The following is a 27,677-nucleotide window of genomic DNA, read 5'->3' as shown; positions in this document are numbered from 1 at the left end:
AAAAAAGGGGAGGGGGCTCAGATTTATTTATGTGTATGTACACATGTATGCTACATATGTGAGGGTACCCATAGAGTCCAGAAGATGATTTTAGGTTTCCTGGAGCCTTAGTTACAAGCAATTGTAAACTGACCAACATGGAAGCCAAACTCTTATCCTCTGTAAGAACAGCAAACTCCATCTCTCCACAAGAGAATTGTTGTTGTTGTTGTTGTTAAGGTTTTTTTTTGAGACAGGGCTTGTCTGTGTAATAACTCTGGCTGTCCTGCAACTTGCTTAGTAGACCAGGCTATCCTTGAACTCACAGATATCTGCCTGCCTCAGCCTCCCAAGTGCTGGGACTAAAGGTATGTGCTACCACCACTCTGTGAGAATATTTTTAAAGCAAACTTTGAAGAGGTTGAAATTAACATTTTGTTTATTCACTTTGAATGTGTAGATTCATGCATGTATGTGCCATGATATGTGGAGGCCAGAGGATAACAACTTTTCAGGGATCAGTTCTCTCCTCCCAACATGGTCCAGGGGTTGGACTCAGGTCATCAGGCTTGGTGGCAGGGAACCATCTTGTGGGTCCCCAAAGAGACTATGACAGACAAAATTTTTAAATTTGTTTTTAATAACATACAAAAGAATGAGTTTTGTTATGACATTCTTGGGTGTGTGTGTGTGCGCACACCTGAGCACTGGGATTAACATAGTACATGCTAGGCAAGTACTCTCCAACCCTATGTTTTTTTTTTTTAATTACATTTTTATTTATATATGTTGTGCCTGAATGTTGGCACATGCATACCCAGATCTGATCTAAAGTTTATGATTAGAATATATTGAATTGTACTATTAAATAAATGTAGGAGACTTGCAGGCATTATGGCATGTCCCAGCACTTGGGAGCCAACCTGCGTTACATACATAAACGAGCAGTTTTCCCACCAGCCTGGTCCTACAGCCACGTCAGCCCCAAATAACACACAGAGACACTGTATTAGATATGAAACTTTTGCCCTGCTAGTAGTATTTCTTATTGGCTAACTCTATCTTAAATATTAACTCATTTCTATTAATCTAATGTTTCCATGTGGTCTTATCTTACCTGAGAGAGGGTCCAGACTTCTCTCAAGTCCTTACATCTTGACTATCCTCCACTACATCTCCCAGAATCCTTCTTGTCTCCTAATCCTGCCTATCTTGCCTTCCTATTTGCCAACAATGCTTTATTCATTAACCAATGAGAGAAACATATTTACAGAATGATATCTCCCATTAAAATATCAAGACTCTTTTACACAAAACAAATAGGTTACACAGTAATTTAGTTGGCTTTGCTTCAGAAGTCAGCCTCATCTTGACCTTTCCCTAGGTTATGTGGCTCTGAGTTTGGCCGTGATTCAGCATTGCAGGCGAAGCCATATTAGCCTGAGTGATTGGCATGGGAAGGGACATGTGTTCAGGGGAAGAACACATCTTGCAATAACTGTAATCTGGTCTGTACAGATCAGGCAGGCCCCTGGGCCAGGCTCTACTCTGACCTCAGTATTCAGACTAGCGCCCTGCATGAAGGATGGGCTCAAAACCCAGGTCGAATGACTATGACATGCTTAACTATTGGTGTATGACCACTGTTTGTTTCAGGTCCAGCAGAGTAGAAGACACTTCGTGTCCTAGAGAGCAGGATTCAAGTGCCAGAGACCATGTAAGTCCTTCCTATTCTGGAATGGCAGGAGCTTGCCAAGGGTGTCATCTGTTTATGTCAGACAGGAAGTCACTCAAAGAAAGGAAGAAAAAGTAACAAAACTTCCATTGGAAGGCTAGGTGAATCAATGCAAAGTCATCATGCTCATCTGAATGGCCCTTGAGTTCCTTGAAACATAGTCTCTTTGTATTCTTCAGCAGCATGAATATAGAGCCAGTGGATTGGATCAAGGGTCCACACTCTTCAGCCTCTTTTAAATATGTTCTAATTATTTTATATATAAATTTTTTGCCTGGATGTGGATATCTATGTGCTGTGTACATGTAGTGCCTGAAGGGTAAGAAATGGGTGTCACACCTTCTGGACGTGGAATTATAGAAAGTTGTGAGCTTCCATGTAGGTCCTGGGAATCAAACTTGGATCCTCTGGAAGAGCAGCCAGTGCTCTTAACCTTTGAGCCATGCCTTGCTCTGGCCTCTGTGTTTTGCACTGAACTTTATGATAACGGTAGCTATACCCATCTGTGTGTCAGGTCTGCCTTCTTTTCCTGTGTAGACCTAGCAGGCTTGAATTGGAACCCTCTTACTCCAGCATCCTGAGTAGCACTATAGTCTGGTGCCACCAGGTCCAGTTTGCTCTTATAATTTACTTTCCTTTCACAAAAACATTGGCCAATCTTTGAGCTGAATATAGGTGCTTGCGGAGAAGCTTACTGTCGTTCCTATTTGTTCTTTGTGATGCGTGCAATACAAGACAGTAGGATTCATAGTATTCTTTAGACTTTTTGTGTGGTTTGTTGTTGATGTTGTCACTGTTTTATAGCCCTGGCTGACCTTGAACTCACAAAGATGTGCCTATCTTTGCTCTGCCTCCTGAAGTTCTTAGATTAAAGGCATGTGCTACCACCTGGCATTTTTTAGACTTTTAAATATGTCAGCCTTCTGCTTTTCTTATATTTCATAGCAGTAACACTTTTTAAAATTTGTTCCAATTATGTGTAATTGGAATCGATGATGCCCATTTTGACCTCCAGGATGTGAATGAGATAAATGTCAAGATGGATTGTTTCCCCGATGAAATGATGGATTTGTCTATCCCTGCTGTTGGAGTGACGGGTGATGATAAGCAGAAGGAAGCACTTTCTGGTGTGGAAGGCATGGAAATATCCTCTAAAGTCCCCTCCCAAGATGTGCTGATGAGTAATCCTGAGAAAAACTCCCCCTCACGAAGTACCTCCTCTCAGGAAGAAGCCGAAGTGTCCCAGCCAGGTAAAATTTTCTCAGATGTGGTGAAGCCTGGATGAAACATAACTTAGATGAAGGTGTGATTGTCATAGAATTCTGAGAACCAGTTTCTTATGATGAAAGTCAAGATGTTAGAAGCTCACTTTAAATATCATATAAACTAGTTTCAAAACACTGTTCTTCAACAAGGTGTGGTGGGCCATACTTATAATTCTAGCAAAAGAGAAGCAGAGACAGGAGGCTTACTTCTAGTTCAGTGCCAGCTTGTCTTACAAGGTGTTCCATGCCAGCAAGAGCAATACAGTGAGACTCTGTCTCAAAACAACATCCAAAGAGAGAGTATGCTGCTTCTAACCCGAGGCCTGAGAGACAAGTGCTAATCCACACTGGAGATGGTGGGCATCTGGTATTAGACTTGTTTGGGGGTCCTCACAGTTAGAAAAATGCCTTTAGTTCTCTTCTTCAGCCCATTATCCCCAAAATTGTCTTCTATCTACTGCCTTGTGATTGTTCTGTAAAAGGGACTGGGTCTCACATTTGTGTTAAGGTAGAATGAGGGCCTGGTCTCCTGCTGTCCTCAGTCTGCTGGAGACTAAGGTTAAGTGTTGGCGCTGTGCAGACATTTCATGTCTTCACCTAGACTTCTTTTGCATGAGACATGATCTCACTATGTAGCCCTGGCTGTCCAGAACCTCATGTAGATGTGCCTACCCCTTAGGAGTGCCAGGGTTGGAGCTGTATGCCTCCACACTGGCCTCTGTGTTTTTCTGCAACATTTGGGGGGGGGGGAACCTTTAATATTATAAGTGTAGTGCTTTCTTGGAAAGGACCCTTATACTCTTTTTGTTTTTGAGACAGAATTTCTCTGTGTAGCCCTGTTTGTCCTATAACTTGCTTTATAAACCATGCTGGCCTCAAACTCAAGAGATCACCTGCCTCTGCTTCCCGAGTGCTGAGATTAAATGTGTTCATCACCACTGCCTGGCAACCCTTATACTTAAAAGAATTTTACACAGCAATCTAATTGCATTAAAACATGATATAGACAGGCATGGTTTTGTTTTAGCATTTAATTGTAGTTTTTTCTATCTTTTAAAGCTTTGCCCATTTGTAACAACCCTTGACCAAAAGAATATTCTTTAAAAATTATTTCCCCTTGTTTTTCAGTACCATTACATAGACGGCTCAATTCTGAACATTGCCTTCTTGATCCAGTAAGTTTTCCTCTTAATTTAGCAAGTTTCTATATATATATATTCCAGATTTGTACAACTGTAAAGTTTTTGTGATTTTCTTATTTATGGTTACTGTGTGGGTGCCACAGCTTGTGTATGGAAGTCAGAGAACAACTTTCAGGAGTTAGTTCTCTCCTTCTGTTGGTGTTTCCAGGGGTGAAACCCAGGTTGTCAGCCCCTTTGCCTGCTGAGACCTGTCAACAAACCTGGTTTGGTTGGTTTCAAAATAGGATCTTGTTGTGAAGACCAAGCTAGCCTCTAACTCTCCCTCTCTGGTATTGAGATTACAATTTCTTATATAAAATGAAAATTGCTCGCTTTTCATCTTGTGTGCAAGATTTAAAATGTATGTCTTGCTATTACTTGTGTGTGTGTGTGTGTGTGTGTGTGTGTGTGTGTGTGTGTGTGTGTGTGTGTTGAATTGTATACATTATCTAATGTTCTAAAGTGGGAAAGGGCTGGAGAGCACAGCTGCTGCCCAGAGCACCGGGGTTCAGGCCCCAGCACCCCATGCAGCTCACAACCATCAGAAACTATAGTACACATAAAATACATACATTTTAACATTTTTAATTGAGAAAGGGCTTTCACACTTACATACTCTTGTATGACATATATTTTGCTATTCAAATCTGATAGGACAAATTGGATGAAAATTTATCTAATGGTTGGCTTGAATTCTTCCAGATGTTTCTAAGTAATGAAAATTTTTTTATAATAAAGTATGAAAAAAAGGACGCCTGTCTGTAATCCCAGCACTCAGAAGGTAGAGGCAGAAGGAGTTCTGCGAGTTCTAGGATAGCCAGGACTACCAAAAAAACAAACAAGCAAACAAACAAAAAAAGATGAGGCTGCTGCTTCTCTAAAATGCACAGAGCTCATGGGTAGTACCTGTCCCATCTCTGTCCTCCTTGGCTATTTTCACCCTAACCGTTTGGATTTATGCTCTGCTGTGTTGTTTTTAAGCTGCAGACTTTTACTTTTGGTAATCTCTTACTTGTAAGTTGAGTCCACACATTATTTAGCCCTTCTGAAATCTTCCTATAACGGTCTTCTTCTCTCCCACATTAATTTAATGTAGACATGGGTTTATGGGCATACCATACATAATGTATATATTTAGTTTCTCACTAAGAGCACAATATAAACTTGTTATTTCTAAAGTACACCATCATTTCATAAATCTGGTTCTGTAACTATAAACTCATTCACTTCCTGACTGATGCTCACTCGTATTGACGGTATTGACATGAGCATCATAGTTCTCTTTCTACTGAGTGGATAGTGACCGTTAGCCTACCTCTAGGCCATCTTACTTCCTGTCTGTCCATACAGACCTCCTGACCTCTGGTTAGCTAGTGGCAAGCTCCACCCTCTGATCTTCAGACAAGCTTTATTTGTACAAGCAAGATATCTCCACGTAACACCACTGGCTTACTGACTTTCCATGAAAGGTTGCAGCACCAGCTGCTACAGTGAACCAGGAAATGGCTTTGGTTTGCTAATCTTGAATATTAGGCTATAAGAAATTCAGATGTGCCAAGCCTAACCACCCAGACTCAATCTTCAGAATTCACCTGATGGAAGGAATAAACCAATTCCTGCAAGTTGTTCTGTGACCTCCTTGCTCTTGTGTGTATACCCTTGCATGCACTCAGTAAGCAAATATAAAAAATAAACAAGAAATCCAGTAAAGCAAATGTAGACTTGAGTAGCAGCAGATACATTTATTCCCTAAGCCAATGAATACTAGGGCATCTTTGTCTCGACTTTTGTTATCTTGAAAATATACTGTCTTTGGTTAGGCCCTGTGCTGCCCTATGTCTCAGGAGAAGAATTGTGTCACTATCAACATTCTTGGCCTCACCTTCCTTACTCATAAACTACAACTTAGATCAGAGACTTCAGCAACATAAGACTAATTTGTATAGTGGACCTGATTTAATTGTATTCTTGGGCCTTATCTCTAATTAGGTCTCAATATAAAGTAAGACTGAAATTTACTGTTTTTGACATTTGTAATATGATTAGAGGTGCTTTGAAGCTATATGTTGTCTCACTGAATTTTAGTACTTGATACTTATTCTATGTTTTTTTTTTTTTCCATTTCCATAAAGATACTTAAGTCCACCTATTAGGCTCAAATTAATACTTGCCAAATAGCATCATTTGAAACTGAAGTAGGGCTTGATTTGGGCAATTTAAAAGGTCTTTGTAGAATCACACTATGGTAGAAGACCCATAAGTGCTGTTACGTGGGTTAGGATTTGTGGAATCTGCATAGGTAGCTTAAGATGGCTTTAATTCAACCTACATATGCCATAAAAGTCCATTCACACATTAATCATCTTTTTAAGTAAAATTCATAGCATGCCTTTTAATTAAAGGCTATAGTGGCACACCCCTTTAATTCCAGCACTCAGGAGGCAGAAGCAGGCGGGTCTCTGAGTTCAAGGCCAGTCTGGTCTACAGAGCAAGTTCCAGGACAGTCAGGGCTGCACAGAGAAACCCTGTGTGGAAAAATAAAACAAATTAAAAAAAAAAAAAAAAAAGCGCTTTACATTAGGTGTTATGTTTTTACTAATTTCATTGTTACATGGAAAACTTATTCTTTAGCACTCGGTTAAGTAAGTGGCAGTGCAGAAAGTTTATTTGGGGCAAGTCTTGATGATAAATTCAGTGATTGTCTCTGCTTGCTCTTTAGCCAGCCCTAAGCAGCACCAGTCCCTGCACACAGTTGGACACCAGACAGCAAAATCGTGCCAGATACATCTCCTTCGGTGGTGACCTCATCGTCTTCTCGCCACTGACACACGGAAGTAAAGAGCACCACGAGGGTTTTTAACTTAAAAGTAATTCCTAACATTTTTTCTTCATATCATTAATTCTGATACATTCTTAAATTGTTGGAAATTTTGAAAGTATGCATTAGTATTCACTTCTATTTGGTCTATTTATATTGTATTACATAATGTTTTAATGTTCAGTGTTAAGACACTTTTGAGATACTGTAAAAACTGCAGGTTTTGTAAAATATTAAACAAGAAACAAATATTTGCATCTGTGTCCTCTTTTGGTTTTTCAAGACAGGGTTTCTCTGTGTAGCTTTTGAGCCTGTCCTGGAACTCACTCTGTAGACCAGACTGGCCTCAAACCCAGAGAGTCACCTGCCTCTGCCTCCCCAGTGCTAGTATTAAAGGCTTGTGTTCTCATTTATAACCATTCATTTGACCCTGTGTCTGTTGACAGCAAATAGCTTTGATTTCCTTCCTTCCTTTAGATGGAGTTTTCTGGATCACGAAGTTCATTCATTACAGATCAATCCCTGCTGCCCCTAGTAATTGTCTCTGTAACAGAACCAGTTACCATTGACAAGGTTGGAGGGGGTGTGAATCTTAAAAGATTTTTACAGAATGCTGTACGCTGCCTCACATGGATGCTAAAGCCACGGCCTCTTCTTGCTGGAAGAGCAGTGTGCACTCTTAACTGAGTTGTTCCAGCCCTGTTTGTTTATAAACTCATAGCTTTGTGATCATAAACACAGCACTAACTCAGGAGGGGGACAACTCAGCGGATGAAGGTACTTCATGTTATGGCACATGCCACCTCTTCCACACACAGACATAACACACAGACATACATACACACACATTACTCAAACATACACACATACACACACACACACACACACACACACACACACACACACACACACACACATACAATAGAAAATAAACACAAAACACAGTGCTCCAAACAACAGCACTAACAAATGCTAATAGCCAGTCCTGTGTTGTTATTTTGGTCTGAGTGTGGGAGACGGATTGGAAGAAGACATTAAGAAATAGAAACCTTGTAGCTTATCTTTTAAGGTTAGACACTTACAAAAGAGAAATCTCAATCTACTTTTGATATCAGAAGGAGATGTGTTTGTTGTTTGGGAAAGGTGATGTTTATCATGAAGCCCAAGCAATTTAGTGGAAGGTTACATAATGTGTTTGCATAAGAGAATGTTCATAGAAGGCCCTCTTTACCTACCAAAAGATGAAGACTGATCTAACAGTCTCCACTAATGTGTAGTAAGCTTGCCTGGTTGAACTAGCTCTTATAACTTAACCTATTAAGCTATGTTGTGCCACATGGCATTACTTCATCACCGTACTGCCCATCTTGCTTCCTCTGGGTCTCAGGGCAGTGAGATTGCTTGATGGGTAAGGGCACCAAGACTGATGACCTGGGGTTAATGCCTGGAACTTTCATGGCAGGAGAGGCCCAGCTCTCTGCATGTTCTTTTTCCTTCAGATATTTATTGCAAATGCTTATGACCTATCTTCATGAACATCAGAAGAGGGCATCAGATGGTTGTGAGCCACCATGTGGTGCTGGGAATTGAACTCAGAACCTCTGGAAGAACAGCCAGAGCTCTTAAGTACTGAGCCATTTGTCCAGTGCTTGCCTTTACAAACCTTTGTTTCTGTTCTTCCTGGGACATGAGCTTGTGACAATTGCCAATTTAAATTATTTAACAAGATAGCATTGTAGAACAGACAATTATGACATTTCCCTAATCTTTGAGCTTGTTGGTGATAGAAAAGATAAAAACTTTTGGTATGAGAATGTGGATATAAAAACCAAGACAGATACCAATGTCTCATTGGTATCAAATACGGATTTGAAAGCAGTGAACTGTGGCTTTAAAAGAAAAATGGGTTTAAAAAAATAGCGTACACTACAGCTATTTCAGGGCTGTATCTATGATTGTCCCATAAGCCATGATTGGGAATGATTCCAGTCACCTAGTGATGTGGCCTTCACACGTAACACAGTGTACAAGATTGCTGGTGTGAGCAACCTGTTCCCTGTTATAGAACAGTCTACATGGTGCATATACCACATAATTCTGCGAGACAACAGTAGCCTCACACCCTCTTCACTGTGTCTAGTTTGGCCCATATCCAGGGATATGTAAGTGCACCCTTTGATCTTCACCTGGAATCACCTAACAGTACTAAATAGCGTGCCTACCCAGACATAGTAGTGATAGCCTGCTGGAGAACTGTTAATACTGCTCATATATTACCTTTTTAAAAACTAGAATGGGGCTGGAGAGTTGGCTCAGCAGTTAAGAGCATTAGCTGCTCTTCCAGAGGACCCAGGTTCAATTCCCAGCACCCACATGCCAGCTCACAACTGTCTATAACTTCACTTCCAGGGGTCCAACACCCTCACACAGTTGCAGGCAAAACACTAATGTAAATAAAAATAAATTTTAAAAGTCAGATGGCTTACTATCACATATTTTCCTTTACATTACACTGTTCCGTCCCAAAGTGTATATAAAGACAAGCAGCTAGAGCACACTGGTTGAAGAGGGATGCAAGTCCGAGGCCTGAATAGGCCTCAATGATCTTCTCTGAAAAAATAAAGGGGGGGGGGGTGGTGGAGAGATGGCTCAGCAGCTAAGAGCGGGAATTACTTTTGTAGAGGACCTCTCACCTGTGAGCAGGCACCTGCACACATACACACCCAAACACACAGTTTAAAGGGCTGGGGAGTGTGTGGCTCAGTCAGAGAATACTTGCCTAGCATTCATAGGTCCTAAGATTTGACATCTAATATCAGAAAATAAACCAAAACCAGGTATCCATCAGCATGGGAATATTTATTAAATGGATGCCTTACAAGAAGGCTAAGAAGAAATAAATGTAAAGTGTTCCACACAGAATGAGCACGTAGCCTTTAAATGAGTAACCTTTAACTTCAGTTTCAAGTGCTACCCCCGGATTAGATCATAGTGGGTGCAGCACTGGTAAGGGTTATGTCCCCAGAAATCTCCATCTGGTTGATCTCCCTGAGGTTTTTCATCCGATGGTTGTACTGTAGCAAGTGGACATCGTTGACTGCAACCTTGAAATGGTCAGGTTCAACCAGGACTTGAATCTAGAAACCAAATATGAAAATGGTCAGCAAACATGTGTTAACTCGTGCAATTTAAGCATTCTACCTTGTGTATGTTTTTGAGGACATATTGTCCATAATGCATAATTTTCATTTGTCAATTTCTACATAAAGAGGGAAGGAAAAAAATACATGTGTTTTTAAACCAGTGTAATCTTCGTTCTGGAAATCCAACACTTCATCTTATTTGTGGAATGATGAAGATCCAGAGACAGTAACTGCATAGCAAAACAAATCTAGATTGCCACATTTAAAGCACAATAAAAAAAAAAGGCATCAAAATTATCAGGGTAGATAGTGGAAACCATAAAAGCATAATTTACCTACACACAAGTTTAGCTTCAGTGGGTTCTAAAATTCCTAAAAGTTAAAAACAGCAACATAGGAATTCCTTAATGACAAGTAATAATTTATAGGACTGGTTAGTTTATAGCCAGTTTGGGAAAGGCCAGGAAACACACACTCCTCATAGTGAGTGGACATATTCATCCTTAAACCCTTTAGAAGAGTGTAAGTTTGGAGGTTCCTGAAGGAACCTGGCCACATCCCCAGCCTTCTAAGCGTGGTTGCTGGGGTGGGGAGGAAGACTGGGTAGGTGCCCAGGATGGGCATGTGGTTTTTGAGTATTTCCGTCAATAGAGAGCACAATCTGCACACCGAAGCAGTAACTTACTTTGAATGGTCTGCCACTTTCAAAAGGGAAAGCTGACTGTCTTTCTTCCCTTCCCCAGTTGTTATCCTGTTTGGTGTTGCACACAATGACTTTCCTGTTGTTTTCATTGAATCGAGGGTTAAAGTGGAAGGCAATGTCATTCCCTCTCATGAAATTCAGAGTAATCCTGTTTTAAACCAGAAACCAAAGATATTAAAGTATGTATCAAGTAAAGTGCATCTGTTTCTAAAAAGCAAAACCTTTTTTATAATATACAGGAATTTCCAGACAGGAAGGAAATAAACCAGGACATGAGTTCCTAACTCAAAGAAGAGCAGACCCACCATCTCATTATGTGATCAACTCAAAAGTCTAGCAGGGCAATACATGTTATCTGTTTATTGAGACAGGATCTCACTATAGCCCAGGCTGGCCTCCAACTTGTGATTCCCTCCTACCTTGACCTCCTAAGGGCTGGGATTCCAAGTGTGTGCCACCAGCTATTTTGTTTTTCATTTGTTTATTTTGCAGGGTTATTCATTGACTTTGGTGCCATTCTTCCTGATCCTTCAGACATACTTGTCTGTATGGCTTTGGAGCCTGTCCTGGTACTCATTCTGTAGAGCAGGCTAACCTCAAACACCCAGAGATCCACCCGTCTCTGCCTCCTGAGCACTGAGATTAAAGGTGTGTGCTATCACCTCCCGGCATTACAGACATACTTTTGTGTACTCATGCATACACCTCCTAGATATCCTCAGCTTTAGACCCAGCGTAAGAACATTTTATACCTTGCTATAATTACTAATGGTTCTTTCCTGTCTTGATATCAAAAGCAAGCCAGCAAACTGAGAACTGTCAAGTCAGTTGACTTTAAGTTATTAGAGCTAGTGGGACAAGCCTAAGCTATCAGCCAAGCTTTTATAATTAATAAGTCTCTGTGTTGGGCTGGAAAGATGGTTCAGTGGTTAAGAGCACTGGCTGCTCTTCCAGAGGTCCTGAGTTCAATTCCCAGCAACCATATGTTGTCTCACAACCATCTACAGTGGGATCTGATGCCCTTTTCTGGCATGCAGGCCATGACATGCAGATAGAGCATGTTAAATAAATAAATCTTAAAAAAAAAATCTGTCTTTTGGGGGGGTTATTGTTTGTTTGCTTTGGTTTGTTTTGGGGGGAGCTGGCAGCCCAAAGAAAAATTCATCTACAGGTGGTACAGGTGGACTGGTAAATTCCACTTGAACTTTCTGACCCATTTCATTCTCCTGGGGGTTAAGCACACACGAGTCCTGTTAAGAGGCTGACCTTACTCCTAGGTTTCTAAAGGTGTGTCCATACAGTAACACTAAAAGCTGACAGACTGTGGTCTAGATCTAACAGCAATTCTCTGGGTAGTTTGAATAACTTAGGAAGCAGTCAGGAAAAGTGACAGTAGTGTTTGTGTCCGGTGGCTCTCATCCTTCTGTGAACAGAGATTGTCATGTCTGTCACACAAGCACTTTTTCCATGAAGGTTTGAGTGTTTGTGAGAAAGTTTTGGCCAACATCACTAGCATTGCCAGAATGGAATTATGTAGTGCAAAAACCTTCTATTACTAACCTTACTGTGTGGTCCTGTATTATGTTGGAGCAGACTATATTGATAGATATTTTGAAAATAATACAAGTATATATCACTTATCCATATAAGAGAGTATTTACTGTTAGACAAGTTTTGTCATGTGATGGAGTACTGTGCTCAGAGCATCTGTCTAGGCTGTGTGGAAAGGAGGGTGGCTTATCAAAGATGTGCCTATCTGGTGACAGAACTTGGCTACCATCCGTTTACCAGGTACTAAGTAATACAGAGGAATTCATAGCTTCATTCTGGTTTTTTGAGACAGTCTTGCTCCATATAGCCCAGGGGTGTCCTTGAACTTAGAAACTTCTATTTCTATCCCTGTAAGTGGGGATTGTGGGTATGCACCAACATATCCAATTGCTTATTTAAAAATTCTTGAGTAAAGCCTGACGATGGTGTTGTACGCCTTTAATCTCAGCATTTGGGAGGCAGAGTCAGGTGGATCTCTGTGAGTTTGAGTCCAGCCTGGTCTACAGAGTGAGTTCCAGGACAGGCTCCAAAGCTATACAGAGAAGAAACCCTGTCTTGAACCTCCCTGCCAAAAAAGATAGTCTTTATTCCCAAACTAATTCACAGCTTTGCTGGGTTGCAATCTACAGCTTTGCTGGGTTGTAATCCACAGTTTTGCTGGGTTGTAATCCACAGTTTTGCTGGGTTGTTGGTGTCACCCCATGTACCTGTTTGCATTGGGCTTCACTGTGCCTATGACTGTGATCAGCATTCGAGGCATGACTCCTCCAGCCAAGGGCAGCTTATAGGGCACTGTCTGGGAACAGACAAGGACATGTATCAGTAAAGCACTGGATTTGCCTGAGGAAAGTAAAATTGCATTGCTAACATTGTTACAATGCATGTGACTAACACAGAACCCTAGGCCACCCATCTAGATTCTGAGGCTACCTTGCCCAGGCCTAAATCGATGAAGTTCCCAGTGTGCGCAAATGTTAACTGAGAAATTAACAAATAAGGAGGTGTTCTGGGATCATCACTAGAGCTGTTTCAACCCATTATTCATCCTTTGTCTAACATTTTAAGGTAGACGTGACGAACAGTCCCTTGTCACATGACATGCAGCGCTGTAATTCTGCTGCCTGAGAAAAGGGTTGTGTTGCCTGTGACAGGCCACCAGCCAAATGCTTTGCTTTGAAAGTCTGAGTATATGTTGAATGAACACTTTAGTTCATTTCACAAGTGTTGAGCTCTACCCCTGCCTCTGGTCTTTCCTTTATGCTGTTTTCTCCCAGCTTCAGCTGCCCCCCAAACTTTCATGTCTGGCCTGACCTGAACTAGTCCAGTATGTGCTTCCTGGAGTTGCTCCCAGTGGATCTGTGAACAGGGAGCTCCTGGTACAGGTATGTGCTGGAGGTGTTGGCCCTGCCCTTTGCCCATCAGTTCCCTTTTCTGCATCCCTGGTTTGAGGCAAGGCTTTGCAGCTTTGAAAAGTACTCAGTATTCACTGGGGTTGTAGGTATGAGCCACCCCACTCAATATGAACATTCCTTTTTCCACTTGACCAACACAGCCCTGTGGTTGGCCCTTGAGACAGGGCTCAAGCAGCAGCCTTAAAGATAACCCTCTAATGTCATCCCCCTGTATATCAAGCCCATGAAACAACTCTTCCTTCTTACCAATGCTCCTGTAGGGGCACCATAGGGGCCAGCAGCAGGAAAGGCACTAGGGGCACTGGGGTAGGCCCCAGGTGCTCCAGGTTGCCCCGGGAAGGCTCCAGGGGCAGTAGGTCCAGGGTAAGCTCCAGGAGCAGGAGGTCCAGGGTAAGCTCCAGGGGCAGTTGGGCCAGGGTAGGCACTAGGCGGAGCCTGCCCAGGATAAGCCCCTGGAGGAGCCTGTCCTGGATAGGCACCAGGATAGGAAGCCCCTGGGTAGCCCCCTGCCCCAGGCTGATTCCCCCATGCACCAGGCCATCCTTGAGGGTTTGGGTTTCCAGAGCCAGCTAAGGCATCATTAAGCTGTGAATAAAGACAAACAATTAGAGGATAGGACTCATTCACAAAATAGAATTCACCAGACTACAGGCATCTGTGAGCTTGAAAGCTGAGGGATACGAGAAAGATCACACTCTGCCCTCACCCATGCTACTGTTTGGAGTCCCAAGGACTCAGACTTTGTGACTGCACCTCTGCCGTTTATTTTGTTTCATTCAGCAGATCAGGGAGGGCTAAATTCTCCTAATTTACACCAGGAACTCGTCATGTACAAGCCAAGCCCATGCTTTCTAATCAACATGGAAACAGCTGCAGCTGTTGGCCTGCTGCTTCCAGCAGGGACATTACTGCTGCTTGGAATCTACTTCGGGAAAAGCAGGCCTCCAGCTAACCCGCCCAGAGCAGACAACTGAGCCGGATGGAATGTCATGTTAGGAGAGCCAAAGGGCGGACATGGACTACTTACCGAAAAACTGTCTGCCATTTTCCTAAGAGGAAAAAAAAAAAAGGAGGTTATTATTATTTGAGTCTAAAGACTACAAACCTTCATGAGATAATTTAGCATCCCAATAAGTCATGGGCACTTTCAGTCAGTCTACAATGATTTTGCTCAAATCAATGGTGCAGGACTGATAAACATCTTGTGGAGGGGCAGGATACTTTCTAGCTAAATTCCAAACCTACTTAAATTGTGGAGTTAGACCTTGGTACTGGGATCTCGTGTTCTGAATTCTGAGAGTAAAGCCTTGACAGGCAAGGGGCAGGGTGAGCATTTCTGCCCCTTCTCTCTGAAATACGGTATAAGGCGTGGCTTCTCTCGGCGGCCTCCCTCGGGTCTCTCTACCCTTCAAAGGATTCCTGTGCTACACAGAGCACCCATTTTCTCTTCCCAGCCCTCCTTAACACTGGAGGGAAGCTATGTGTTGGTTCCTTTGAGATCTCCACGACAGCTTGACAGGGCTGCTGCCTGGTTATTAACCCTGCATTGGCACACACTGATGCCTGCTCCGAGCCACCGATTTCCATACAATCCCAGGGCCCACAGACCAGCAGGGGACAAACATGCTCACAAGGTGTGAGCTATGCTGTCAGACTCTGCTGGGACATTCAAATCTGAGAGTTTATTTGTGAGTTGGGAAGGGAGATGGTGTTGGACCAAAGCTTTGATGGACAGGTGACATCTGAGAGTCTTTGGTTGGATTTGGGGGTGTTTTCTTTTGTTTTAGACCTTGAATTTAGGACCCTTCCGCCTCAGCCTCTCAAGGTACTTGTTATTCCAAATAAAATGATCAGCAGTAAAGCAGCTGAACAAAGGGCAGTCAGGTGGCCATGGGAACAGAACTGTGTGGGGGCCCAGATGCTGTCAGACAGGTTTGTCTTGCACAAAGCTGCCGTGGGGCTGGTTTGCAGCTTCCTCCTGCTCCTGCCCTGGTGCTAGGCCTATAAAAGCACCACCTGCCCCTGTTTCAACAGCTCCCTTGGAGTGAAGACAGGGGGGCAGCTTTGGTTTGGGAACTATTTTTTTTTTCCTCCCTCCCTCCCTCCTTTCTCCTCTTTCTCCCTCCCTTCCATTCTCCCTCCCTCCTTCCTTTCTCCCTCCCTCCTTCCTTTCCTTTCTCCCTCCCTCCTTCCTTTCCTTTTTTCCTCCCTCCCTCCTTCCCTCCCTCTCTTCTTTCCTTCCTCCCTCCTTCCCTCTCTTCCTCCCTCTCTTCCTTCCTTCCAGTGCTGAGGACTAAATTTCCTGCCTTGACATATTTGGCAAACACTCCAGTGCTAAGCAACACAAGAGAGCTGCTTTGGAGCATGGTCATTTTGAACTCTTATGGTAATCCTCCTTCCTAAGCCTCCCCGTGGCTAGGATCAAAGGCATGAGCCACAGTGCCTGGCTTCAGAATTTTCACAAGAAAATCAATCCTAGGTTGGGCGTGGTGGCACACAGCTTTCAGAATACAGAGGCAGATAGATCTCTGAGTTTGAGGCCAGGCCAGCCAAAGGCTACACAGCACAGTCCTGTGTCCATTTTGGAATAGTTTAGCACTGCCCACTTTGATTACTCTTTTCCCACCCTTTCAGCAGTACCTCTGGCTTCAAGCCATTAGAGGCCAGTAGCACACTACTAATCTATAACTTGTGACAGCCCAAAATGTTTTTAAACATTGCCAGATATCCCCTAGGGCCAAAACCAGGTATGGTTGAAAACCAACCATCTATCCCTATGTAAAGGTACAGAAGCAAGGCAATAAAAACTAACAAGGAGTTTCAGGTTTTGCCAAGTTTACAAGGAAGGGTGTAACCTCAGCTCCAGGGAAGCTGGGCAAGAGGATCAAAAGTGTAAAGCCCATCTATGCTGCAGGTCCAAGCAGCTCCTGTTTCAAAACCAGGGCAACCTATTGCTGCTCGAAGTGCTGCACACCGGCCACCCCAGTACTCAGAAGGCTGAGGCAGGAGGATTGAGTTTAAGGTTAACCTAAGTCACATAGCAAGGTTGCCTTCAAAGCCCAAAATGAAAATCTTTTTTTTTTTTTTCTCCTCCCCTTTAGTGGGCTACCATTTTAAGAGATGGCAGACTTACCGTAACTATAAGGTCTGAAGACCGAGTCTTCGATGGTAAATAATGTTTCACGTGAAAATTCTGTGTGAGAAAAACAAAAAACACTTAACTTTACCAGTTTCTTGGAAAAGTGCCCTATTAATAGGATAACAAATTATGTTTAAGAATGACACAACTAGAAACTATAAGGGACACTTCCACATTGAGCTTGTTCTTCGAAAAGCCTCTGATCAGGGCTGGTTTAGTCCAGTTTCCAATCTCATCAGATGAAGTGTTAGAAACAGCAGATTTCATTGTGATCCACGTAGGCTGTGGATGACAGTTTGGATACACTGGGACACATCCCACAGGATGCTAGGATAATGACACATGCCTTCCTGCATTTGTGTGGGGATTCTCGGTGCCCAGAGAACTTTCACAGATCTGTTTTAATTCTGCTAGCAATCTGATGAGACCAACTGGAGAAATTATTCCTACTGTAAAGTGAGAAATCAGAGAGCTAAATCAGTGACCCAGAGCCATCTCAATGGCAGTTTGGGGACCAGGACCCAAGTTTCCTGACTAGTTCAAGTTTGTTCTATATTAGTTTAAACCCTACATTTTTGATGTTTAAAATAGACTCCTTTGAAATTGTTAGTTATTTTATTGACAGTTTCTCTGGTTTATAAACCAAAACTACCTAACATGCTGAAATAGTAAACACATTTAAAAATAAGGTTAAGCTTGATCTAGAACACTAACTCAGTGACTCATTCACCACACAGGATATTGAACACACAATACCGTCGTGTACAGTCACATGGCTAAGAAGAACCACATTTTAACCAATAAGTTGTAATTTCCAAAACCAGAATTTACTGTTTTGTTTGTGTCACCTCTCAACCATATTTTTTTTTACTGAGGTGTGTGTGTGTGTGTGTGTGTGTGTGTGTGTGTGTGTGTGTGTGATGCATGCTATGCACCTGTGTGTGAAGGTGTGCATGCCTGTGTTGGGGAGGTCAGGGATCAGAGCCAGATGCCCTCCATAGTCACTCTTCATCTTATTTTCTGACTGGTGATCCTCCTGCCTCTGCCTTCTTCAGCAAATCCAACCAGCTTACACCACCTCAGCCGGCAAAAACAGCCTAGACCTTGTTTCAGTTAGAAAAAAAACAACAGAAACTCTTCCCATCTCAAATTCCTTAATCACCCCTACCAAAGACTGTTGTGGTAAAAAAAAGCAAGCTTTTGTTTTTAAACTTCAATTTTATGGAAATAGTTGAGGGGTGGCTCAGCACTTGGGAGACTGAGACAGGATTGAAAAGTGAAAGCCACCCTGGGCTACATGGTGAGTTCCATACCTGCCTGGGCTGCACTAAGACCCTGCTTCCCCCTTACCCCAAAAGTAATTAGATAAAAATATGGAAATACATAAACTTGAAGCAAACAGCTTTGAATTTCAGAAATTAGTGGTATAAACACTGTGATTGCAATTGTTTTCTTCAAAATAAGCTGGGTCACTAGGTCCAGAGGGTCCTCATTATCTAGAAACCCTCCTCCCAAGGATCACTTTACAGATAGTCCAGATTCTGGGATAGGAATCACAGCTTCAGTCCATGCATCTCAGCTCCCTGCATTTGTGTTTGAGACAGCGGAATAAATCCAACTTTTAAAAGCCTCCAGCTAAGGCTCTGCACTCTGTGAAAAACACCACCACACCCAAGCCTTTCCCTGCCCAGATCTAGAGGTTATTACACAAATCACACACTGATGAGTCACTTGGCTTGCAAAAGTTTAGAGGTTACCATCGTTCCTCATCTGGAAACATGCGCACTAGAGCCTGGGCAACACTTAGTTCTGTGTGGTCAGCACACCACCGGGAGTGGCTGTAACCCCTGTCGCTGCTGGACCTGGTAGAGTTCACTGGCATCACACGGCAAGATCTCTAGTGAAAGGCTCAGTAGATGCACCAAAGGAGCCTGATGGCCAAGTCAGGGATCCCAGGAGCTGTCCTGTGGAATCCCCAGACAGTCCCGCAGCGTGCCGGGAGGGGGGCCTGGTTCCTATGGCTAAGCTAGGGACAACCGCTGGGAGCCAACTGCAAGGTGGCTGGCTCTTGGGCTCACTGGAGCCCAGAGCTTCCGATGCGTGCCCAGGACCCGCCTCCCCAAGGATGCTCAGTTGCGGGTCTCAACTAACTTTCTCCAAGTGTTACCCGCGGGTGAGCCACAGCCTTGGACCCGTGCCAGGGACCCTATAGGTCGCCTACTGTCAGGCAAGCCCTTTCTTGGTGCACTGAGCAGCACCGATCCCCCTCGCTCCGCTCTGCGCAACTCACCTGGTCAGTGCTCCGCCTGCTGCTCTTCTAGGGCTGGGCGGCGGCTGGGCGCTTTTAGTACACTTCTTTCTGAGTGGCCCGCCCTCCCGGGGCGGGGCAGCATCCCCAGTCCAGCAGGCTCCTTGCTGGGCCGCGCCCCTCGGACCCCAGAGCTTCCACCCCCCCCCCCGAACAGGGACACGCCCGCCAGCCTGTGCCCCCTCACCTATGCCCGGCAAGTGGGCCCTGGCCCTCGCACCCAGACACGCTCAGACTCACCCGATTCCCGAGTCTGAAGCTGCATCTCGTGGTCTCAGCCTGCCTCCATTTCCTTCGCCCAAAGCCTTCCCCAGAAGTGATCAGTAATTTATGCATGTGAGGGGAAGGAGGAACAGTTATCCCTGACATGACTGAGCTGCAAGAGGCAACCCCATTTAATTGATTCCTGCTCTGAATTTTGCTGTGTCTGTATACCCCAAGTTTTGGTGTTTTGATCTACTCATAGCAGGTTTTTCTCAGTGGGAATTTGCTGATTAACGAATGAATGAATAAACAAGAGTGGATGACTGAGTGAATGAGTGAGTGAGTGAGTGTGAGTGAATTGCTTCCTAAGATGTTTTCTTAATGATTAGAGAGAGGAGAGTCCTGCATGGCAAGGGACAGTGAAATCAAAAGAACAGGGCGAAGCTCTGTATGAAAAGTTGTTACAAGGAACAGCCACCTTTGCAAGAAGGCTGATAACTAGTTTGGAAGCATTTATTTAGATAAAAACTGAGTGATGTGGTGGTTAAGAATATTCAAGATGATTTTTCTTTTCCGGCTTCAGACGATAACATCAGCTAATATCCACCAAACATTTATGCATCCCATACATTTACATACATTTATGGAGTTGGTATTGTTTTAATCCTGTTAGGTCTAAAGCACCTTCTGGTGACAATGTCCTAAACAGACTCTAGCTGGGTAAACAGAAACTTAAAGGTAGTTTCTGTTGACCAGTAATCTCTCTTAATCTGCCCCTAAATGTCAACTACCTAGGGCAAGGGCATCTCGTTCCTGGTCAATTCCAACAGGATGTATCAGCTCAGAGCCCCCCCCCTCATTCTGCTATCATATAAAATCCACTTGCATTTCTCCCCCCCAACCCAGGTGGAGTGTTACCTTGGCAGTCTGAGCTCCAGTAAACCTTCCTTTCTACCCATGCAGCAGTCAGTCCAGTTCTGTAGTTTTGCTGTGCCCTTGTTTACAAACTCCATTTTAGAGATGAGAAAATTTTGGTATAGAGAATTAAATATAATCATGATCAGGGTGAAAGTATGTCAGAGTCCAAGAGTTTGAGAAATGGTCCCTCTGGCACCACATGTCTTCCTGCTCTAACTAAAACCCCAAAGACAGCTGTCAGACAGCTCCTAGGGAGGAGAACCTGAGTCAGACAGGAAGGAAGCTCTTTGGTCCTGTGCTGATGTCCGCCTGGAGGGGCAACTCTGCTCCCCCACTGTCCAGTGAGGTCCAAGAGGAATGGGCCATTGTTCATCTTGTGAGAACACACTGGAAAGTCACCCTCTAAAGCAAATACAGAATCTGCCTTGGTGCTGGGTCCCAGCCTCCAGAATGATAAGATGTAAGCACTTGCTGTTTACAAACTACGCGGTCACTGATTATTCTTTTTGTATAGAAGACCAAATGTGCTCAGACACTGGGCAAGCAATTTGCTTCTCCAAGCTCCTTCCACTGGAGGAGCAGAATCCAGAAGTACTAACTTTTATGTTATGCTGTAAAGCAACAACAAACCACTGGTGAAGAGAATCACTGTAGAACTGACTAGACAGTGCATCATGTAAGGGTGCGTGTCACAAAGCCCGCCAGCTTAAGTTTGATCCCTCTAACTCATGAGGAAAGTACACAATCAGCTCTTGAATGTCGCCCTCTAACCTCCACAAACGTGCTCACATGCATACATGCAAAAAGAAATGCATTTTAAAATATCAAAAATAGGCAAATAAAATTTTAGAAATAAAATAAATAAATGTAAGTGTTTAAAAAAAAAAAAAGGAATCATTGTAGTAGGTGTGGTGACTCCCTCCTTTAATCCCAGCACTTGGGATGCAAGGACAGGCAGATCCCTTTCAGTTTAAGGCCATCCTAGTCTGTATAGGAATTTGAGGCCAGCAGAGATACATAGTAAGACTCTGTCTCAAAAACAAAAATTCCAAACAATCACTGTAGACGCTGCCTTATGTAAACCTTGAAGCAGTCCAATGTCACCTGACTGCAGAATTCCTGTAGTCTCTAAAATAATCGGTATTAGTGTATTAATAAATGGCCTGGGAAATGTGCACACAGCACTCACTCATCAGTGGCACTGAGGAGGCCTACTGTAGTCTCTAGGATAGAGCTACAAGTTCTACAGGGCCTGCCACTGTCCAAGCATTGTTGTCCCCTCCAAGCTTACACAAGGAAGTCACTGTGTGTCTGCAGATGAATTCTGACACGGTGAACTCTCCCCTGCACAGGTAGCCTGGCAACTGATTGTCTGAATGAGTCATCTGGAGATGATTAGCATGTGAATATTGAACAGGATGAGTCATAGGGTTGTCTTTTGTCCCTTGAGAAAACCCTTCAAGCCTTAAGATGTTGAGTCACAGGGACACTCTCTCTGAGGGCTAGCCTGAAGTGAACAGTCAAACAGGTTGCTATGGAGATAAGAGATGAGTCACACTCTTGCCCTCTGGTAATCTTTGATGGTTTTTTTTTTTTGGGGGGGGGTAGATAAAGCTTGTGCCTTTGATGCTGAGATGGCTCACTATGAAGTGAACCATAGCTCAGACTTCCTTCTTCACTGTCCCATCCTAGAGAACACTCCTCTGCCCATTTCATGCCAAATAAAACTAGCAACAGGGTCTTTCTATGCCAGGGAGTGCCTGAAGTTTATAATCTGTATAGTGCAGTGAATGACTCTTTAGAACCCAACCCAATGCCTATATAACCTCATTCAAAATAAATGTACGAGGCAGTCTCATAAAATATCACTGAATGACTACTGCATACGGATGACTACGCTGTTTGGAAGAAGGGACAAGCCTATCCTTGACCCTCAGCAACAGGCCACGTGGTTTCTTCTGACACAGAGATGTTAGGACTCTGATTTAATGATTTAATGAACAAAGGACAGAAAGTCAAGCAAAGGCCCTCAGGACAACTCCATACGCACAGGCCAGGGAGGGACTTGAAGGAAGCTTCTGGAATATCCAGATGATGTCTGAAGGAGGGAAATTCAGGTAGAAAAAGCCAGGAGAGAATGAAAGAGGCGGGGTGGGGAAGAGCATGATCGAGCGAGAGAGGGGGTTGAGGGAGGGAGAACCAATTAATCACTTTTTAAATAGGAAAATTAGAACTGGGGAGAAGGCTAGAAGTAAAGAATAGAAAAGTATGGACATATAAAAAGCATGTGTGGAGCTGGGTAGTGGCACACGCCTTTAATCCCAGCACTTGGGAGGCAGAGACAAGTGAAGCTCTGTGGGTTCAAGGCCAGGCTGGTCCACAGATGAGTTCCAGGACAGGCTCCAAAGCTACAGAGAAACCCTGCCCCTCCCCAAAAAAAAGAAAAAGAAAAAAAGAAAAAAGAAAAAGAAGAGAAAAGAAAGAAAGAAAGAAAGAAAGAAAGGAAGAAAGAAAGAAAGAAAAAAGCATATGTGGGGGTATGTAAAGAAGGCTCAGCAGGTAAGGGTGTCTGCCACCTACCCTCATGACCTGAGTTCAAGGCCCTGGGCTCACATGGGGAAGGGGAAAACTGACTCCTGCAAGTTGTCCTCTGACCTCCATTCATGTGCCATGTCATGCACATATCCACTCACACATACAAATAACTAAATGTAATAAAAATTAAAGCATGAAGAAACATGAACTAAAGCCAGGAAGAAAAATTTCCCAGAAACTAGCTATGCTATACCAAATAAGGAAAGATGCCCCACAAAACTTGAAGCCCTAGAGAAATATAAACAGAAACACAGAACAGACTGTTGATCAACCAGGACAAAGAAAAGTAAAAGATCTTCCCACTTCTCACACTTGGTCCATAGCAAGTCTGCCAATTCTGCGTGTCTCTGAATCCTGTCAATACGTCCAGGTGACAGGTGAGAAGTGGAGCTGGCCCGAGCACACTTGGTGTCTATGATGCTCTGAGTTAGGAACTTGGAGCTCTGGGACAGAAGGTAAGGCTCTGTGTCATGGGGACACAATGTATTGCCTTGAAGTCAGAATGCTTTCCTGTTCTGGAGCCAAAAGACTGTGGCTCTCTGCTGCTAACATCTCAGCTGTCTGCAGTTGGTCCTTCCTTCCCAGTGTGCTTAGCAGGTACCTAATGTACACCTCAGCCATTTTGCAAACCCACTCCTTCCAACTCGCTCAATACACAAGTTCATCAAAGCCTAGCCAACACATAAAATGGGGTCCGTGGAAGCAAGGCACCACTTGCTGGTTTACACAGGCTCCCTGCCCAGGCTGCGGCCCAAACCCTCTCAAGAAAGCATTGGCAGCCCTAATCAACCAGGGTAGAGAAAAGTGAGCAGAAGGAGAGAATTAGAGGTATCCACTGTCAGAGTGGAAAGCTCCTTCCCCTGACTGCCTCAGCTCTAGCCACCTCTGCTCTTTTTTCTGTCACAAGCTTAACCCCAGCTGGCCTTTACCTGTGTCACAAACCCCAAACTCCTGCCAGACCCTCTCCTGAGAGCTGGGGCTTCAGCATGCCACCTTGCAGCTGCCTCTGGCAGAACTCATTTCCAGGACTATACTTGACACTTATGTCTGCTGCCCCTGTGAAGAGTCAGAAAACATGGCAAAGGAGTGGAATGGAAGAGTTTGCTATGGGTACTGTGGTGACAGACTGGGTGGCTTCAATGACAGACTTGCAAATATAGGGGCCAGCAATGCAAGAACAGGAAGTTAGTTTCCTTGTCTTCCTCCTTTTATTTTTTTTTTTAATTTTATTTTATTTATTTATTTATTTATTTATTTTTTTGAGACAGGCTCTCATTGTGTGCCTGGTTGACCTAGAACTCCTTATGTAGACCAGGCTGTCCTTAAACTCAGAGAGATCCACCTGCCTACGCCTCTCAAGTGCCCACCATGCCTGTCTCTTTTGTTGTCATCATTGTTTTGTTTTTGTTTTCCAAGACAAGAGTTTCTCAGTGTAACAGTCCTGGCTGTCCTGGAACTCACTCTGTAGACCAGGCTGATCTCAGATCCACAGAGATCCTCCTGCCTCTGCCTCCCGAGTGCTGGGATTGAAAGCATGCGCCACCACAACCTTTTGTAATGGAATGTCCTTTATTTATTCTTTGATAATTTCATGCACATGGAAGTTAGTTTCTTCTGAGGCCTTAGAAATGACTGATCTTTCTGAGTCTTGGCATGGTCTTCGCTCTGTATGTCTCCATGTCCCAGCCTTCTCTTCATATGGGACACCAGTCATACAACCGGATGAGGTCCCACCCTATGACCTCACTTCTACTTTCTCAGCTCCTTAAAGGCACCATTTCCAAATAAAGTCACACCCAAAGTTCCTGAGGTCCTCACCATGAATGAGGAGGGGCTACAGCTCAGCCTGTAAAATAGGACTGAGGAAGGTCTGGGGGTGGGGGTAACTGTCTTGTTGGCTAAAATGGTCACTGGCAGTCTAGAGGGTGACAGTTGAGCTGAGACGTAAATGCTGAGAAGGGCACCTGGTAAGACGGGAGGAGGAGGTGAGCAGCAAGAACCCTGGGCTGAGCATGAGGACGAGACAGAAGACACAAATTACACGACTTCTCATCTCTTTCTGGGTGACCTTCTTGCCATGTTTGAAGGGGTAGCCCTGGCCCTGTGTTGAGTTTGACACACGAGAGTTGGTAAAAATCCAAGGCAAACTGCCCCTGCAGGCTCAGTGTATGGTTTTCCCACCTGGACCCTGGCAGACCCCAGGGAGGGGCATGAGGGAGGTACCTGTGCCCTGTTAACCTGAAACCTTCTCCGCCTCTCGATGAGAAGGGTGGGCAGAGATGGTCTGAGATGAAGAAGCTTCATGGGGCACAGGGGCAGGAGGGAAGAGGGTGGCTACAACAAAGAATAGTGACCCACACATGTGATGAAAACATAATGAAGCCCGTTACTTCGGGAGCAGATGGGTAAGGGCACCTGAAACCTGAGTTGGATCCCTGGGCCTCACATGGTGGAAGGAGAGAGCCATCTCCAATGGTGGTCCTCTGGCCACCACACACAGGCTGTGACTCATGTACACAGACTCACAAGTGTACCACACACTCAGACACACATGCAACAATAAATTATAAATGAAAGCTTAAAAAACTGGCTCCTTTGTACCCTAACTTAAAATTTTAATTTAAAAATTAAAAAACAAGGAAGCTTGATGGGACCTGGAAAGCTGAAGCAGGAGCATTGTGAGTTTGATCTAAGCCTGGACTACCAGGTGGGATCCAACTGAAGAAAAAGAAGAAAGAAGGGGAGGGAAGAAAAGAAGGAGAAAAGGGAAGGGTAGGGAGAAAAAAGGGAAGAGGGAGGAAGGGGGGAGGGAAGGAGAGGAGAGGGAGGAGGAAGGCTTCGGTGAAGTCCTGAAATATTTAAACACCCAATCTCACGTCTGCATTTGGATTGTGCTTTGCACTCTTGACTACCCAACCCGGGACCCTTTTTAAATATCCGTTTCTAAAGCTTGGACTGGCTAAGGCTGGTTTCTGTCACCAGCTTCAAAAGCATTCTAATTAGGACAGAGCACGGCTCCTGCCCCCTCCCCCACCAGACTGGCTCGAGGACTGTGTGTGCTAGATTAGTCACAGCCAGAAAGCACTGGTTTCCATGCCTGTTTCCATGACTACATGACTCATGCTCCAGGATCTCCCCATGAAGCCCAAACCAGCCACACAGCTTCTCTTAGGAAAGCCTTTTCTGGGTGTTGGCTGTTGGGGTGCACCTTCCAGGTAGCCACTGCGCTGGGATTTGAGCTTACACAGACCTCTACTTTCTTCCCTGAGGCTCTCATCAGTTCTCCCTGCCACATTATTGCAGACTTCCTGTTGTCACACTTCCTGTCTGCCCTTCAGCACATTCTGTCCTTTTCTCTACTCCCAAACGACTTTCTTATTTTCCCCAGGAACACATAGGCTTGCTTAATAAGTTATAAAAACTAAATAAAAACTAGAAACGGACAGTCAAGGGATAGCAAGCAGTGGCTCATGCCTCTAGTCTCATCATTTGGGAGGGGGCTGCAGCAGGAGGATTGACATGAGTTTGAGGCTGGCCTGGATTACAGAGTGAGCTCCAGACCAGACTGTCCCAAAAGACCAAACAACACTCTTCCTGGGTGCTAGCTTTGATGGAGCTTTGCACGCAGCAAGCAGAGAATGGGGGAAGCTGGTGGGTGGGTACATGTGACCTACTGATAAGAATAATTTCCCTGGCACAAACGTGCTTACACTGCAAACAGAGCTGTGGGGCTTGCCAGGGCTGTGGCAGTGTGTAGAGAACAGGACGGACGGACTACAGCTCTTAATGTTGTCAACACACTATGCATATTCTCAATACTTTTGCTGGCTAGCAACCATCAAAATCTTTGCAGCTAGTGGGAGAAGTAATTTGTGCAAAGAATCAGAGAACACAGAGAATTTTCCCCTCTGTATTTTTGATTTGTTTGAGACAGGGTCTCCGCCTAGCTGGGGCTGGTTGTGTAACATATATACTCAAGAATGACTTGATTCTTCTAACTCTCCCTCCTGGTACTGGTACGACAGGCATGTGCCACCAAGGCTGGCTTTCTAGACATCTGTCTTGTTTCCTTCGTTTTCTGTTGTTTTGTTGTGTGGGTGGGGTTTGTTGTATAGGCAGGGGTGCACCTATATGTGCTCTTAGAAGGCTAGAGCATTCTGCTCTGTCACTTTCCACTGTATGCCTTTGAGCCAGAGCCTGTCACTCACTGAACCTGAAGCTAGGCTGGTGACCAGCAAGCCCAAGTGATTCTGTCACCTTTGCCCTTCAAAAGGCCTGGAGTTATAGTATGGGCATGACCATACTTGGCTTTTTATGTTGGCACTAAGATCTGAGGAGGCTTGCTTGTTAAATGCTCTTATTACCCACTGAGCCACCTCCTCAGCCATCTCTGCACTTAAAAAAAAAGAATTTATTTATTTGTATCTTATATGTATATGTGAATGTCTGCATGTATGTCTTTACACAACATGTGTGCTTGAGGCCCAAGAGAGCAGTGGATCCCCTGGAACTGAAGTAACTATGAGGTTAGTGCTGGGAACTGAATGTGGGTTCTTTGAAAGAGCAGCCAGTGCCTCTCCACTTTTGAAGGGCCTTTCATAGGCTGTGAAACCACAAGGGTAGGAATCCAGAATGCAAACTTCTCAGGGAATCCAAAAATCATAGTTTAGCCTGGCCATTTACCATAACCTGTGGCTGTCTGGTAACAAGAGTACACTGGAATGCC

General features: G+C 44.1%; 2 protein-coding genes across 2 annotated transcripts in view; one reads left to right on the top strand and one right to left on the bottom strand.

Moving 5' to 3' along the window:
• The window catches only part of Dlgap5 (DLG associated protein 5), a 30,115-nt gene extending 22,886 nt beyond the window's left edge, over positions 1–7,229 (top strand). Inside the window, exons 15-18 of the mRNA XM_051177088.1 lie at positions 1,636–1,696; positions 2,730–2,964; positions 4,108–4,154; positions 6,880–7,229. Coding sequence (XP_051033045.1) covers positions 1,636–1,696; positions 2,730–2,964; positions 4,108–4,154; positions 6,880–7,020 — 484 coding nt within the window. The 3' untranslated portion in view covers positions 7,021–7,229. The remainder of the gene's footprint in view (positions 1–1,635; positions 1,697–2,729; positions 2,965–4,107; positions 4,155–6,879) is intronic.
• A 2,589-nt stretch (positions 7,230–9,818) lies between these two features.
• Positions 9,819–17,040, bottom strand: Lgals3 (galectin 3). Its single transcript, XM_051177087.1, has 6 exons — positions 16,921–17,040; positions 14,815–14,836; positions 14,034–14,372; positions 13,083–13,171; positions 10,807–10,972; positions 9,819–10,115 (listed from the first exon to the last, which is right to left on the bottom strand). The coding sequence occupies exons 2-6, from the start codon at positions 14,830–14,832 to the stop codon at positions 9,960–9,962; spliced, it is 768 nt and encodes a 255-aa protein (XP_051033044.1). The 5' UTR covers positions 14,833–14,836; positions 16,921–17,040; the 3' UTR covers positions 9,819–9,959.
• Positions 17,041–27,677: the final 10,637 nt, after the last annotated feature.

This window comes from Phodopus roborovskii, unplaced genomic scaffold (assembly GCF_943737965.1).
Source record: "Phodopus roborovskii unplaced genomic scaffold, PHOROB, whole genome shotgun sequence".
NCBI classification, from domain to species: Eukaryota; Metazoa; Chordata; class Mammalia; order Rodentia; family Cricetidae; genus Phodopus; species Phodopus roborovskii.
Note: the sequence above shows the minus strand (reverse complement) of the source record. Positions and strands in the feature narration are given on the sequence as shown.

What these genes read in the sequence shown, in the direction of transcription:
- Lgals3 (XM_051177087.1), bottom strand. An exon ending in GTGCCCCTACAGGAGCATTG is followed by an intron (nt 13,172 to 14,033) that starts GTAAGAAGGAAG and finishes GTCTGTTCCCAG; the next exon opens with ACAGTGCCCTATAAGCTGCC. An exon ending in GTGAAGCCCAATGCAAACAG is followed by an intron (nt 10,973 to 13,082) that starts GTACATGGGGTG and finishes GGTTTAAAACAG; the next exon opens with GATTACTCTGAATTTCATGA.